Genomic DNA, 17,500 nt, shown 5'->3' with positions numbered 1-17,500 from the left:
CTATCTCTCTCTCTGTGTCTCCTGTGGGCTTTGAGCTCTCTCTCTCTCTCTCTCTCCCTCTGTGTCTCCTGTGGGCTTTGAGCTCTCTCCTCTCTCTCTCTCTCTCTCTCTCTCTGTCTCCTGTGGGCTTTGAGCTCTCTCTCTCTCTCTCTCTCTCTCTCTGTGTCTCCTGTGGGCTTTGAGCTCGCTCTCTCTCTCTCTCTCTCTGTGTGTGTCTCCTGTGGGCTTTGTGCTCTCTCTCTCTGTGTCTCCTGTGGGCTTTGAGCTCTCTCTCTCTCTCTCTCTCTCTCTGTGTCTCCTGTGGGCTTTGAGCTCGCTCTCTCTCCTCTCTCTCTCTCTCTCTCTGTGTCTCCTGTGGGCTTTGAGCTCTCTCTCTCTCCCTCTGTGTCTCCTGTGGACTTTGAGCTCTCTCTCTCTCTCTGTGTCTCCTGTGGGCTTTGAGCTCTCTCTCTCTCTCTCTCTCTCTGTCTCCTGTGGGTTTTGAGCTCTCTCTCTCTCTCTCTCTCTGTCTCCTGTGGGCTTTGAGCTCTCTCTCTCTCTTTCTCTGTGTCTCCTGTGGGCTTTGAGCTCTCTCTCTCTCTCTGTCTCCTGTGGGGCTTTGAGCTCTCTCTCTCTGTGTGTCTCCTGTGGGCTTTGAGCTCTCTCTCTCTCTGTGTCTCCTGTGGGCTTTGAGCTCTCTCTCTCTCTGTGTCTCCTGTGGGCTTTGAGCTCTCTCTCTCTCTGTGTCTCCTGTGGGCTTTGAGCTCTCTCTCTCTCTGTGTCTCCTGTGGCTTTGAGCTCTCTCTCTCTGTGTGTCTCCTGTGGGCTTTGAGCTCTCTCTCTCTCTCTCTCTCTCTCTCTGTCTCCTGTGGGCTTTGAGCTCTCTCTCGTCTCTCTCTCTCTCTGTCTCTCTCTCTGTCTCCTGTGGGCTTTGAGCTCTCTCTCTCTCTGTGTCTCCTGTGGGCTTTGAGCTCTCTCTCTCTCTCTCTCTCTCTGTGTCTCCTGTGGCTTTGAGCTCTCTCTCTCTCTCTCTCTGTGACTCCTGTGGGCTTTGAGCTCTCTCTCTCTCTCTCTCTCTGTGTGTCTCCTGTGGGCTTTGAGCTCTCTCTCTCTCTCTCTCTCTGTCTCCTGTGGGCTTTGAGCTCTCTCTCTCTCTGTGTCTCCTGTGGGCTTTGAGCTCTCTCTCTCTCTGTGTCTCCTGTGGGCTTTGAGCTCTCTCTCTCTCTCTGTGTCCTCCTGTGGGCTTTGAGCTCTCTCTCTCTCTGTGTCTCCTGTGGGCTTTGATCTCTCTCTCTCTCTCTCTCTCTCTCTCTGTCTCCTGTGGGCTTTGAGCTCTCTCTCTCTCTGTGTCTCCTGTGGGCTTTGAGCTCTCTCTCTCTCTCTCTCTCTCTCTCTGTGTCTCTGTTGGGCTTTGAGCTCTCTCTCTCTCTCTCTCTGTCTCCTGTGGGCTTTGAGCTCTCTCTCTCTCTCTGTCTCCTGTGGGTTTTGAGCTCTCTCTCTCTCTCTGTCTCCTGTGGGCTTTGAGCTCTCTCTCTCTCTTTGTCTCCTGTGGGCTTTGAGCTCTCTCTCTCTCTCTCTGTCTCCTGTGGGCTTTGAGCTCTCTCTCTCTGTGTGTCTCCTGTGGGCTTTGAGCTCTCTCTCTCTCTCTGTGTCTCCTGTGGGCTTTTGAGCTCTCTCTCTCTCTGTGTCTCCTGTGGGCTTTTGAGCTATCTCTCTCTCTGTGTCTCCTGTGGGCTTTGAGCTCTCTCTCTGTGTCTCCTGTGGGCTTTGAGCTCTCTCTCTCTGTGTGTCTCCTGTGGGCTTTGAGCTCTCTCTCTCTGTGTCTCCTGTGGGCTTTGAGCTCTCTCTCTCTCTGTGTCTCCTGTGGGCTTTGAGCTCTCTCTCTCTGTGTGTCTCCTGTGGGCTTTGAGCTCTCTCTCTCTCTGTGTCTCCTGTGGGCTTTGAGCTCTCTCTCTCTGTGTCTCCTGTGGGCTTTGAGCTCTCTCTCTCTGTGTGTCTCCTGTGGGCTTTGAGCTCTCTCTCTCTCTCTCTCTCTCTGTCTCCTTGTGGGCTTTGAGCTCTCTCTCTCTCTCTCTCTCTCTCTCTGTCTCCTGTGGGCTTTGAGCTCTCTCTCTCTCTGTGTCTCCTGTGGGCTTTGAGCTCTCTCTCTCTCTCTCTCTCTCTGTGTCTCCTGTGGGCTTTGAGCTCTCTCTCTCTCTCTCTGTGACTCCTGTGGGCTTTGAGCTCTCTCTCTCTCTCTCTCTCTCTGTGTCTCCTGTGGGCTTTGAGCTCTCTCTCTCTCTCTCTCTCTGTCTCCTGTGGGCTTTGAGGCTCTCTCTCTCTGTGTCTCCTGTGGGCTTTGAGCTCTCTCTCTTTCTGTGTCTCCTGTGGGCTTTGAGCTCTCTCTCTCTCTCTGTGTCTCCTGTGGGCTTTGAGCTCTCTCTCTCTCTGTGTCTCCTGTGGGCTTTGATCTCTCTCCTCTCTCTCTCTCTCTCTCTCTGTCTCCTGTGGGCTTTGAGCTCTCTCTCTCTCTGTGTCTCCTGTGGGCTTTGAGCTCTCTCTCTCTCTCTCTCTCTCTCTCTGTGTCTCCTGTGGGCTTTGAGCTCTCTCTCTCTCTCTCTCTCTCTGTCTCCTGTGGGCTTTGAGCTCTCTCTCTCTCTCTCTGTGTCTCCTGTGGGCTTTGAGCTCTCTCTCTCTCTGTGTGTCTCCTGTGGGCTTTGATCTCTCTCTCTCTCTCTCTCTCTCTCTGTGTGTCTCCTGTGGGCTTTGATCTCTCTCTCTCTCTCTCTCTGTGTCTCCTGTGGGCTTTGAGCTCTCTCTCTCTCTCTCTCTCTCTCTCTCTCTGTGTCTCTTGTGGGCTTTGAGCTCTCTCTCTCTCTCTCTCTGTGTCTCCTGTGGGCTTTGAGCTCTCTCTCTCTCTCTCTCTCTCTGTCTCCTGTGGGCTTTGAGCTCTCTCTCTCTCTCTCTCTGTGTCTCCTGTGGGCTTTGATCTCTCTCTCTCTCTCTCTCTCTCTCTCTCTCTCTGTGTGTCTCCTGTGGGCTTTGATCTCTCTCTCTCTCTCTCTCTCTCTCTCTCTCTCTGTGTCTCCTGTGGGCTTTGATCTCTCTCTCTCTCTCTCTCTCTGTGTCTCCTGTGGGCTTTGAGCTCTCTCGCTCTCTCTCTCTCTGTCTCCTGTGGGCTTTGAGCTCTCTCTCTCTCAAATTCAAATTCAAATTCGCTTTATTGGCATGAATGTCTCAAGTACAATATTGCCAAAGCATAAAATAATTGATCAAACAAAATAACATTAATAAAATACAATCGATTACAGTTATATACAGTCGGCACATTTCAACAGATCATATGAATTCATTGTTTTTCCCTCTAATGTCATGGCAGAGTGTTACATCATTGTGCAGCTAAGTCTGTAGTTGATGGTTGCAGAGTCTGTACATTGTTAATGTGCATCTCTGTTTGGGCCTTTTTATGCTTACTGCAGGTGTTGTGCTAGAGACAATTCTCTAAAAAATCTATTGACTGATGCGAAAAACGCATAAAATCGAACCTCGTCCGAAAACTTAAATGACGGACGTAATTGTCGTGTGTCAATGATGATTGACACAAATGAAGTCGTATTCTTTTTTTTTTCGTGCGCCAATTTCGGACGAAAATACGGACTTGGTGTGCAAAAGCTATAACTGTTGTTCCCACAGGAATGACTAACTACTTCAGCTGTCTGACTCAGATGTATGTAACAGCTGGGCGCGGACGGCGATTCTAATCAGGACGGATTTTAACCAATGAGCATTACCTACTATGGGAAAAAGAAAAAAGAAGCTGGCTTTAATGACTCACCTGAAATAATAACGGTGAGAAGTGCATTGTGTCTGCATAGAGTTGATACTTGTCCCGTTGTATTTGGAAACGCTCTAGTATGGATCTACATCTCTCTGGATCCACACCCCTCTTTTGGGGAGGGGAGGGGGGGATTCTTATGCGTAACAATGTCGCAGGATGTGCAAAATGATCTTCCTTATTTCACGCGCGCAACGCAGAGGTGCTTACGTCATGCTGCAAAACAAATACTGTGGCACGGAGGGTAATGCTGCGTCTAGCTTCATTTTCCAGCGCTGCAGTTATGTCTGCCTGTCCCTGCGCCGGCTCCAGGAAGAGCCAGCAGCTTAACAAGCCTCTCGGGGACCCAGACACTGGAGAGGAGATGATTGTACCTCAGGACATATCAGTCTGACACACACACACACACACACACACACACACATGCGAGTCAAGCTGCACATCCACGCAAAGACTGGTATTCCTTGGTCCCTGATGGCCCTCCGTAAGTTATTTGCACAGTAAGAGGGCACCGACGCTCTATCGGGATTCAGTCAGGACGTCTCGATTCTGAAGGCCCCTCAATGCAACACTACTGCTCTCTATCCCACAAGCTAGGCCCAATAATCGTTCCAATTCACAGGCTCAAATTGGACGGTTTCAATGAAGCTGCCGTGCCTGGATAGACACCACAAGCATTCAGCTCCCTACAGTAATCCAGCCTGCGTTCAGATGGTGGAGGATTCTCCATGGACGTTAAGTCACACACACACACACACACACACACACACACACACACACACACACACACTCCACAAACACAGCAGCAGCTGACGGAAGGTTAATCTCCTTGGCGTGCCAGAGAAATGTGTGCTGATGAGGTCAACATTGATACAGTGGTTACTGGTTACTTGAGTATCTGACATGTGCTGTGTGCCAGGAGGAGATTATAGCAATCGATGGGTATTGATCATCAATAAGTCTCTGAGATGTGCTAATAGCAATAAGGATGGTGGGCCGATACAATGGCAGTGTTAATGGAGGGAGAAAATAACAACAACAACGCAAGAACATGCACAGGACTCGCCTACCACCGCGGAGACCCGGGTTCAATTCCCGGTAGCGGTACTTCCGGCTTGGTCACAAGTTCCTATAGAGACACAATTGGCCGTGTGTGCGGGTGGGAAGTCGTTGGGGTATGAGTCCTGGTCGCTGCACTAGCGCCTCATCTGGTCGGTCGGGGCGTCTGTTCAGGGGAAGGGGAACTGGAGGGAATGCTACGTCCTCCTGAAACCCCCTTGCTGTCAGGTGAAAAGAAGCGGCTGGCGACTCCACATGTATCAGAGGAGTCTACGGCTCTCCACAGATCAGCAGAGGAGATGGAGCAATGACCGGGACAGCAGGGAGAATTAGCCAAGTACAATAGCCCCTTTTCACAGCAGCCTTTTTTGTGTCTCAAACGCAGGGTAAATACAGGTGCAACCAAAACATTAATGATGGTTTCCAACTTCCATTCCATTTAGGTGTTCCAGTACCGGGGGGACTTATTAATGTTTCCGTTGCACCTGTGTTTACCCTGCCTTTGGGATACAAAATGGATGCTGTGAAAAGGGTCTATAGGGGAGAAAAAAATCGGAGAAAAATGTGAAAAACTAGAACATGCACAGGAGATATTAGTGGTATCTGCTTTTCCACACTGCTGAATATGCACAAAAAAAAGAAGTGTGAACATCCTCCCATACTAGTGTCTGTATTGGAAAACACAGTTGGAACAATGCTTCCCGGCGGGAAAGTGTAAGGAAGCAGAGCAGATGTATGAGAGTGCGATTGAGCTGGAGGAAGAGTGAGTTCACGTGCTGCACATACATAGTCGCTTACCTTCGCAGATCCGGTCCAGCCGCTGCCTCTTCACTTTGTGTTTGTCGGTCAGGGACATGGTGTCGACGCGGCACGGCGGGGCCCGGCGGGGGGCTGGGGGACCTCTCCTCCTCAGCCACAAACAGCCACAAGGTTCAGACTCCTAGCGCACTGTCAGCAGCACTCCCCGGGGCATACCGCCTCGGCACACACACCTGGAGGAGACACACACACACACACACATACACACAGGCACAAACAGAGGGAAAACTTGGTTAAACACAGGATCCACACACACACACACACACACACATATATATACACACGACATCACGCGCACAACACGGTGACATCGGGAAGCATTAAGGAGTCTCAGAGTACAGAGTCACACAGGCTCGCTCTCACAAAGAGCCTGGGAAGCTGCAGGCGATAGATACACAAGGAATCACACACACATGCATACGCACGCACACACACACACGCGCACACACGCATGCACACACACACACGCACGCACGCACACACATACACACACACGCACACACACACACGCGCGCATGCACATGCACACACACACACACACACACACACACACGCACACACGCACACACACACACATGCAAACGCATGCACTCACACACACGCGCACGCACACACACACACACACACACACACACACAATTCCTTGGGTGATAAAGTGCCCCATTTGCTCTAAAAGTGACAAAGCTTCCAGCTTTGAAAGCTCCACTTTTCTCTTTTTTGAAGTGCTTTTCTTTTCTCTGCCAAACACTCATCTAACTAAGCAAGTTATCTCCAACGTGTCACTCATCCTTTACTGATCGCATCGACGTACTGTATGAACAATCTCGTCTCAGACAAATCAAATGACAATCTACTTTATTATTATTATTATTATTATTATTATAATACAGTATATATATTTTTTAACATCCTTCTGAAAAGCCATTCAAAACAAAGCGAGCACTGGAATACCTACACAAAGGGATAACACTTCCACAAAGCCACATGCAAAAGAAGTTTAATATAACTTCCGAGTGTGGAGTGATTGATCCGTTGACAAAATGGAGCTTTTGAGTTGAGGTGCCTGATAGATGGAATGGACTGTCTTGTAATGACACATCCTGGCCATTAGAGGGTAGTTAAAATCTACTCAGAGAGGAGCACACCCTCTCCCCCAAACACCGCTACACAACACAGTGCCAATCCTTTACAAACCCCACCTCCTCTGAACTCACAATTTAAAACATTTCAGACGCTTGCAAGCTAATCATTTATTTATGATGGAAATCCACAGCAACGACTGACTCCTGCCAGTTGAAAGCGGCACAGCGCGCTCCATCCGCACCCGCACTCACCTGCTGCACACTGAACCCTCCCTGAACCTTGTTTAGACGTGGATTGCGACTGGCAGAGATCATCATAATATCATAATCATACTTTGCTATTGGAGATGGAGAAGTTTGGAAATGTGAGTGGGCTGACAACGTTGCTCGAGGAGGACCTTTTATTGAGTGGGCGAGTATCGTTGTTTGACAGACATGCAGTCAAATTGATATACAAAGGCATCTGTGTTGACGCAGGGAAACAAGTGTATGCATTTCTTCACTGGCAGCAGATGAAAAAAGGTCAAGAGCGGAGCGGGGAGGACATCAGCAGCACCTCACTGCATTAGAATAAAGTTATTACCACACCAAAGTTATTACCACACACAAGTGGGATTCAATGTTGCACTGAGAACTCAAATGTCACATTTTTCTCAGTCCAGGACTGGAGCCAGAGGCGTCTGTCCTCTCCGAAAAGTGCTGAGAGTGGTTAAAACACGTCTCCGCTTTCTGGCAGAAAGCGTCGGGGAAGGGAAAGTCGTTAGCCCAAGTCTTCATCAGCCCTCTGTGGTGGGACGTTTGAAGGGAAAAGGGGGAAGAGGAAGGAAGGATAGAGGGAAAGAGAAGGACAGAGGGAAAGAGAAGGATAGAGGGAAAGAGAAGGATAGAGGGGAAGAGAAGGACAGAGGGGAAGAGAAGGGGGTTCAATGAGTTTGGAGAACAACACGCGGCGCCATTATCTGTGATGGATCGGTGTGGTCTGAAAGTGGGCCTCCGCTCATCGGGGTGATTTATCAGAATGGGCCGCTGGGTTCTGGACGTGGATGTAGGTGGTGGTGGTGAAGCGGGTGGGTTCTGGATGTGGACGCGGGGGGTGGTGAAGCAGGACGTTATCGGGACACCGCCTGGCCACACTGGGACGTGCATTGACCAGTTTAGAGTGCCTTTAAGGAAAAACCCACCCTCGGATACCTCTACACTGTTAGATATATAATCAATCAATAAAAATAAAAAAAATTGTCTTCCCAGCTTCCCTCAACCTGCCAGGGCTACATCTATTTCAGTGAGTGATTTCCTACATTTCCCAGAATGCCTTTGGACAACCCCTAGGGAAAGGGTGTGAAACTGTTGCTTTTTTCTTTTCTCCCCCACCCCCACACACACTTTTTTTTACATGGCCAATTGACCTTTCCTAAGTCCCACCTTTTTGCTCTGTGCTCCAATAGCAGTTGAGCAAGCTTGTAGTTAGCCTAGGTAAACCCAGCCCCCACGCAGCGTTGCCAGACGTACGATAATTATCGTATTTGTACGATAATTTCGACCTCTGTACGATGTACGATCAATAATCCCAAAATCCCCCAAATGTACGATAATTTCATCATTTTGTGACACTCAGTCGAATCCTACGTCTATCACTCTATCTGTTTATACAATCATCTCTTCAGACAACATATTTGCAGCCAATGTGTGCGTGAGGCACGTGATGTGAACGTGAGTCATGATTGGTTGGGAGGGGAAAGGAAATAGAAACCGGCACGGCCGCGCACAACCTGAAAACCATAAACACAGTCACAGTAGGTGCGCGTCACAGAGCAGAATGCGGGAAGATACGGGGCGAGTCTTGTAAACTATCAAATAAAACATAAAGAAAACGAAGCGTGCTGCTGACCAAGAGGAATGTCACGACAGGGGAGAGCCGAGAGGGGAGCCGCGCCTGGACAGCCAAAAAGTAAACACAGAAAACAAATGTACCGGACTGAATGGGAAAGCAACGCAAATCACTGGCTGGCTCAAAGCTGTTGCAGGGTGTTTTGTTGTTGTTGCAACGCAGGCTGAGATCACAGTGTTGAAAAATCATGCCAAACCCCCAAAGTAGCCTGTGATCAGTCGCAGCCCCCCCGACATAGGCGCGCCGCGCTGGGGAGGGGGCGTACGATAATTTCACTCCAAAAACGATAATTTTGACCCTCTGGTACGATAATTCAACATTTGCCATCTGGCAACACTGCCCCCACGTGATCTGCTCTCAGAGTTCCTGAGAACAGGTCTGAGAGCAGGTCACGTGGAGGCTGGGTTCACCCAGGCTAGCTTGTAGTAGCCTATGGAGCTAGCCTAGAGTGTGTGTGACTTTCTAGGCTGCACTTTTTTACTAAATTCATGTATAGTAAGTTTTTGAGATATTAACAGATAATTAACATTTGTTTAACCTTTTAGACCAATTGTGCCTGTATGGAGCCCGACCAAGCCGGAAGGAACACGGGGGCTGGAACTTGTGACACGGGGGCTGGAACTTGGTAGGTACTGTAGGGCACTACCTGGACACCCATGGTGTGAACCTGTTACTTTGAGTCAAAGATGGGCCCATGTTCACACAAATATAAGTCATCAGCCATCAGCCAACGAGTTCATGATCATTGTGGCATGTCTATGATCGTGGCCACACGCACCCCTTCATGTGTGGGCGTGCCGATGTCCCCCCCTTCCCTCTCTGCTCGCTCTCTGGCCAGTCCTTCAGTCCTCCGCAGCAGCCTGACACACAGGACAGACACAGCGAAAATGGCAGCGGCTTGTTCTGAGAGTCTTGCAAGCCGCCCAACGCTTGTAGAGAAAGCAAATGCACGAAGCGAAATGTGGAAGTATTTTGCTTACGTTGCTGACAGCGAAGGCAAGCCCCCTGGACACATCAAACGAAGCCAGTCTGTAAAAAGTGCTTCAACGCAACGCAGGTGAACGGATAAACATCGAACCAGCCAGGCTATTTCTCTCAGACAGGGATCCCAACTTCTTCAAAGATTTCAGTTCAAAGACAGGTTAGCGAATGTGAAGGATACAACATACATGCCCTCTTAAGTCAAACGAGTGTGATTTATTGTGTGACAAGCGAACTTATTTCACCATCGGAGTTTTGCCGACCCCCAAAATAAGGACGATTCCCCATCCAAGTGCACACGTCACTCCCCCCCCCCCCCCCCCGACCCCCCTCAAATACAGGTATTTTCGCTGCTGTTTTTCCACGTGATCCCTCAGGTGTGAAGGGAAATTCCGGGAAATAGCCAGTCTTGATTTACAGGTAATTTCCCTGTCTGTATGTGTGAAAACAGATGTAGCAGGGTGTTGGAAGGCCTCGCTACAGCGCACTCTCTACCACACCACTACGCTGCAGTGACTAGATTCATTGAACGCCTTGCATCCTTCCTTCCTTCACATCCGTCCACCACCTCTGTCTCCTGCTCTCGTCTCTGAGGTCCCTCAAACAGCCTCATCAATCACTGGGCCCACTTCCAGGGCTGTCAGGCTCTGTGTGTGTGTGTGTGTGTGTGTGTGTGTGTGTGTGTGTGTGTGTGTGTGTGTGTGTGTGTGTGTGTGTGTGTGTGTGTGACAGAGAGAGAGAGAGAGAGAGAGAGAGAAGCACAGAGCAGAAGGCTTAACCTTCAGCATGTCTTCCTTCTTTTTTGGTCTCCCTCATTTTCTCAGGCAAGCGTAGGGCGATGATTTCCGCAAAAACGGAAAAAATTTACGGAATCAAGGAAATAAGGAAATTTAGAAATAAAAATGGAATCAACTGTAAAACATGAAGTATTGCAGAATTTTACATAATTTGTCTGAAATTGATAAAAGTAGGCCTAATTATCAAAATAAAAATCGATCTAATTATCCTAGCAACGTAAATGATTTCATAATTGTGAATTAGGCCTAGAGAAATGATTCCGTTGTGGGGTGTTTTGAGAGGCCACCTCACAACTTAGTTTTCACCTTGCGAAACATGTTGAGAGAGCCAAGTCGTCAAAAAAAGAAAAAATATCGATCCTAACTAAACTAAAAATAATAATAATAATAATTCATTTTATTTGTAGTGCACTCTTCATTCAGAAAGAATCTCAGAGTGCTACAGAGTTAAAAACATCACAAGCAAATAGTACATTTGACAATAGTTAAAAGCTAACACGAGAAGGCCTTCCCAAATAAAAAGGTTTTTAGGCCCGTCCTGAAAGAGTCCAGGGTCTGTGCTGCCCTGAGGTGTTCAGGAAGGCTGTTCCACAGGCGTGGTGCGGTCGCACAGAAGGCACGGTCAATTAAAAGAAAAAACAGAATCCGGGGAAAAATAAGATGCAATTTGGGGGGTGGGGGGATTTCATATGGCTCTAAGTACCAGTCTCATCCTAGATCCTAAAAAAAAGGAACACCTCACCCTACTGTACCAAGTGCAATTTTCTCAAATACAGCCAAACCATGACCCCGTGCTTTCATATGAATGGATGAAACCATGACCCCCGTGCTTCCATATGAATGGATGAAACCATGACCCCCGTGCTTTCATATGAATGGATGAAACCGTGACCCCCGTGCTTTCATATGAACGGATGAAACCGAGCAGCGTTTCCCCCGGAGTGAAAGGAGAGAGACTGAAACAAAGCAGGCAGTGGAGCCACCACAGCACAGCGGGGCCTGGGAGGGCATTTAGGCAGGGGTTTCCCATGCTCAATCCAAACACAAAGGTCATATACATGATTGTGAATATTTAGGAGGCACTTAGCAGTCAGATGATGGATAAAAGCCTCTGCCCGCGGCCCGGCGTAAGAGAAACATTTGTGCGTGAGAGGCCCGACACATTCACTGTGACGGCTCCTCTGTAAGCACAAATCACGCTCCGCAAAACCTCCTCTATGTCAGCAGGACACAGAGATCACTGTCCAGCCCACTGTCCACAGAGGGGGGAGGGGGGAGGTCAGACAGCGGGGATATTAATACAACACAATAGATATAGACACGCACACACACACACACACACCCGCACACACACACACACACACACACACACACACACACACACACACACACACACACACACACACACAGACTCACACAGAAGCAGTCTCAGTCTCCACCCAGCGCCGAGACGTTAACACGCGGGAATGTGAAGAACTCAAAAGTCAAACTGAATTGAATTGGCTACACAGCATCTTGTAATACGATGAAACGCAATGATAACATTGCCGCCGTCGCAATCCATCTTCCTACTGGAAGAGAACGACTAACAGAATTGTCTCCGATGTGATTAATTGACTTTGCTGAAATAAGAAAATAATTTGGTTTGGTAAGCAGATAGCAGAGACACACTCTCATTAGAAAGCAGTGATTACTTACTTTATTAGGCATGGCCTCGACACTGCGGGGGGCCTATTGATAGATTCTCTACCAGCAGACAGGAGGAAACCTTGAACAGTCAAAAGACTCGTTGCGGTTACAGTATCACACTCGTTACGGTTACAGTATCACACTCGTTGCGGTTACAGTATCACACTCGTTACGGTTACAGTATCACACTCGTTACGGTTACAGTATCACACTCGTTACGGTTACAGAATCACACTTGTTACGGTTACAGTATCACACTCGTTGCCGTTACAGTATCACACTCGTTGCGGTTACAGTATCACACTCGTTGCGGTTACAGTATCACACTCGTTACGGTTACAGTATCACACTCATTACGGTTACAGTATCACACTCATTATGGTTACCGTATCACACTCGTTACGGTTACAGTATCACACTCGTTACGGTTACAGTATCACACTCGTTACGGTTACAGTATCACACTCATTGCGGTTACAGTATCACACTCGTTGCGGTTACAGTATCACACTCGTTACGGTTACAGTAACACACTCGTTACGGTTACAGTATCACACTCATTGCGGTTACAGTATCACACTCGTTGCGGTTACAGTATCACACTCGTTACGGTTACAGTAACACACTCATTACGGTTACAGTATCACACTCGTTACGGTTACAGTATCACACTCATTACGGTTACAGTATCACACTCGTTGCGGTTACAGTATCAGACTCATTACGGTTACAGTATTACACTCGTTACGGTTACAGTATCACACTCATTACGGTTACAGTATCACACTCGTTACGGTTACAGTATCAGACTTATTACGGTTACAGTATCACACTCGTTGCGGTTACAGTAACAGACTCATTACGGTTACAGTATCACACTCGTTACGGTTTACAGTATCAGACTAGTTGCGGTTACAGTATCAGACTCGTTACAGTTTACAGTATCACACTTGTTACGGTTTACAGTATCAGACTAGTTGCGGTTACAGTATCACACTCGTTACGGTTTACAGTATCAGACTAGTTGCGGTTACAGTATCACACTCGTTACGGTTTACAGTATCAGACTAGTTGCGGTTACAGTATCACACTCATTACGGTTACAGTATCACACTCATTACGGTTACAGTATCACACTCGTTACGGTTTACAGTATCACACTCGTTGCGGTTACAGTATCACACTCGTTGCGGTTACAGTATCAGACTCATTACGGTTACAGTATCACACTCATTACGGTTACAGTATCACACTCGTTACGGTTACAGTATCAGACTCATTACGGTTACAGTATCACACTCGTTACGGTTACAGTATCAGACTCATTACGGTTACAGTATCACACTCACAAATGGTGTGAGGCCTCACATTTGACTCTGAACATAGCCAAGACTAAAGAGGTTAATTTTGACTTCAGACGAGACCCTCCACTATCCACCCCATCCATGATCAAAGGAGAGGAGATTGAGGTGGTGACAGAATATAAATACCTTGGTCTGATTATAGATCACAAATTATCTTGGGACCAATGCGTGGATGCTATCTTTAAGAAGGGCCAACAGCGCTTGTATTTCCTTAGGAAATTGAGCTTTTTTAACGTTGATAACAAAATTCTTACTCTTTTTTATAAGTCTTTGTTATTGTATTGTATGCTGGTACGGACATTCCAAAGTTACTCACAAAAATAAATTGGGAAAGATTGTTAAGATCTGTGGAAAAATCATGGGGCAACAGCAGGCTGACCTGTACCACCTAGTTGCGGTTACAGTATCACACTCATTACGGTTTACAGTATCAGACTAGTTGCGGTTACAGTATCACACTCGTTGCGGTTACAGTATCAGACTCATTGCGGTTACAGTATCACGGCACGTGTTGACACCAATCAGCGTAATCTGGACGAACGAAGTGCGGAGGAGCCGTTTCCTTATGTTTTAGACAGAGGGGAACGTGTTTGGACAGGAGGAAGACTGTTACAAACCAAAGTGGAGAGAGAGAGAGAGAGAGAGAGAGTGAGAGAGTGAGAGAGAGTGAGAGAGTGAGAGTGTGAGAGAGAGAGAGAGAGAGAGAGTGAGAGAGAGAGTGAGAGAGTGCGAGAGAGAGAGAGTGAGAGAGAGAGAGAGAGAGAGTGAGAGAGAGAGAGAGAGAGTGAGAGAGAGAGAGAGAGAGAGAGTGAGAGAGAGAGAGAGAGTGAGAGAGAGAGAGTGAGAGAGAGTGAGAGAGCTCGGTGGACGATTTCGAGGGAGTGAATAATTCAAAAGGTCAGGCCACCTGCCTGCTGTGTCTCACTTCACACACACACACACACACACACACACACACACACACACACACACACACACACACACACACACACACACACACACACACACACACACACACACACACACACACACACACACACACACACACACACACACACACACACACACACACTGAGGCCAAGACTGAAGAGACAAGTCATTTAGGGAGCGATCATTTCCCCTCGAACACAGAGTGTAGTTTGTGAACTAATTGGGTGAATGCATAATTAATTGAGTGACATTAAGCCTAGGGGTCTGCTCCAATATGCTTCTGCTTTCTAAGGATGAGAGGAAGTGGTTTTGAAGCCTGGGGCTTTCTGCTAAAAGGGTGACTCCTGTTCTGATGCATCACACAGAGCAGCTTTTGATATTAAGGGAACATATCCAACGGCTATATACCTCCACACATGGCCATTTAGTCCCAATGGTGTGTGGGTTGGTGTAATGCAGAACGCTACTGTTGTTAGTAGGCCTATATTTTCTCAATGAAATATCCCTGTGTTAGAAATCGAGTGCAAAACTCAACAGTTTTTCAAATCCCACCAGAACCATAACACAGTTGGTTATTTCTCACCTGGCTGTCCCATCATTGTCAGGAAGGGCAGACATCAATGCTAAGAGATACTGAGAGACAGTTTCCATTAGGCTAATCCTTGATTTGAGATATATTGAATAGCTTTCTCATATTGGCATTAATGTATGTGACATTTATGGCTTTTGATTTGATTAAAGTCAAGAGAAAAAAACACAAATGATTAATATAAATTTCCCCTTCTGCAACACAATATATTTTGTTTTATTTACGATCGTTTCAATTTGAGTTAATTTCAATGTTTGTCCAGCCAATATGTTGAATAAATGCAACAGCAGGAGGGAACTCCTCTCTTTGATGTATTTCTTTCCCCATGCTCTTTAAATATCATAATTTAAAATAACTCTATGATTAAGACGATTAGTTGGGAACCGTCTTTTCATTTAGATGGGTTTTGAATAATTGTATCATCCATTATGCAGCAATGAGTGGTGTAATGTAGAAATAATACTAAAGTACAGTAGTTGCGTATTTTTTCAGAGTATCTGTACTTTACTTGAGTATTTGTGTCAGCTTTCACTTTTACTCCACTACAGTTTCCAAATAAAATGTATATACTTTTACTCCATTACATTTCCCATAATCATCTTGAGCCTACCATACACGAAAAACTTACTAACTAAAAAAATACTCAAACAATACTTAAAAAGAAATAAAGACTGTCATGTTCTCAGATCAGCTCACATCTAAAGACAATTAGTCATAAGTCAATGAGTTTTTAGTCACAAACTGTAAGAGGAGTCTGACACCCTCTCATTTTTAGTCACAGACTATAAATGAACCACACTGTAAATGACCCCAAGGCACAGTGCAGTTCACATGTCTAGGCTAGTTTCGAATGTATTTGTTATATTGCAATTATTTTGTTATTTCCCATGAACATGGAAGTGATTTTATTTTGAAAAGACATAGGTAACGGCTGGGTATTGGCAAGGCCCCCATGATACGATACGTATAACGATACATGGGTCACGATACGATAGAATCACGATACATTGCGATACGATACATATTGCGATATATTTCAATACTCTACAGTTTTAAGTTCAAGTACAGGGCATCGATATTTTGATTATATAGGCCTACTGGGTGGACTATTACAGAGTGATTAAAGTATGAAGAGTACATTTATGATTATCTAACAAGTTATTTTTAGTGTTGTCAAATAACAAACATTTCGATGCATGAATCCTTCGCTGAAATCATTGAGATCTGGCGGTCTAGGTCTACATTGGAACCCTGGGACATCAGCACTCTGTGTATCTGAGTCTTTTTCCCAGCTGATGCTACAGCCTCTTTGAATTTCAATGTGACGTCTCTATGTGGTGTCTGAAGTCTCTACACATCAAGAGCTGGCTCGAAGATAGAGTTGGGTATCACTTCAGCAGTTGCTTCTCCCGACTTAATTTCCCGATGGAGCTTGACAGGAAAGTGGTGAGAGAGAGAGAGAGACACGACTGTTAAAGTTATCTGTCAGTGAGCGTACAGCGTAGTGATATCTACCCGCGCTCCTTACAGCTGATTCCTATCAAAAGCCAGACTTCAGCAACCGCTTAAGAGACTCAAAATGGAAGTTGAAACGAGAGCCCCCTCAAAGCCAGTCAACAAACCTCTCACCAAGATCGTACACGTTTACCCAAAGAGGCACACGTCGCTGGGGAAAAATATCTATCGCCCTACCCTCTCAATTTCCTTTAGAAATAACAAACAGAAGTCTCAATAACAAGGCTGTTTATACTATTGATATTGCAATCCATTATTACCCCCCGTGTTATTTGCTTCAAAAAGCGTGTGTTTTCTTTCCACTAGAGCCCCGTTTGAACAATGGAGGCCATTTTTTCCCTTCAGATGGTGGAGTTCCTCCAGAGGTAAATCTGTCAGCGCCGGGCCAAAACAAAGAGTGGCCAGGAGAGAGAAAACAGGAAGGTGTGGACACCCTGCAGCACCAGCCCGAGCCCACTATTCATATCAGCTTACATGTGCAGATTCTCTGCTCCTATACAAAAACCTGCAAGGCCAGATTGAATCATGATTCTCGGCTCCTATACAAAAACCTGCAAGGCCAGAGTGAATCATGATTCTCTGCTCCTATACAAAAACCTGCAAGGCCAGAGTGAATCATGATTCTCGGCTCCTATACAAAAACCTGCAAGGCCAGAGTGAATCATGATTCTCGGCTCCTATTCAAAAACCTGCAAGGCCAGAGTGAATCATGATTCTCGGCTCCTATTCAAAAACCTGCAAGGCCAGAGTGAATCATGATTCTCGGCTCCTATACAAAAACCTGCAAGGCCAGATTGAATCATGATTCTCGGCTCCTATTCAAAAACCTGCAAGGCCAGAGTGAATCATGATTCTCGGCTCCTATACAAAAACCTGCAAGGCCAGAGTGAATCATGATTCTCGGCTCCTATTCCTATACAAAAACCTGCAAGGCCAGATTGAATCATGATTCTCGGCTCCTATTCAAAAACCTGCAAGGCCAGAGTGAATCATG

At 46.7% G+C, this 17,500-nt stretch overlaps 1 protein-coding gene across 1 annotated transcript in view; it reads right to left on the bottom strand.

Annotated features, from left to right (window-relative positions):
• ctbp2l (C-terminal binding protein 2, like) overlaps positions 1 to 17,500 on the bottom strand; it is a 134,094-nt gene that overhangs the window by 74,939 nt on the left and 41,655 nt on the right. Inside the window, exon 2 of the mRNA XM_083636095.1 lies at positions 5,651 to 5,844. Within this exon, the coding sequence (XP_083492221.1) occupies positions 5,651 to 5,708 (58 nt within the window). The 5' untranslated portion in view covers positions 5,709 to 5,844. The remainder of the gene's footprint in view (positions 1 to 5,650; positions 5,845 to 17,500) is intronic.

This window comes from Poromitra crassiceps, assembly GCF_964638095.1.
Source record: "Poromitra crassiceps genome assembly, chromosome: 4".
Lineage (NCBI taxonomy): Eukaryota > Metazoa > Chordata > Actinopteri > Beryciformes > Melamphaidae > Poromitra > Poromitra crassiceps.
This window is presented reverse-complemented; position numbering and strand designations above follow the sequence as displayed.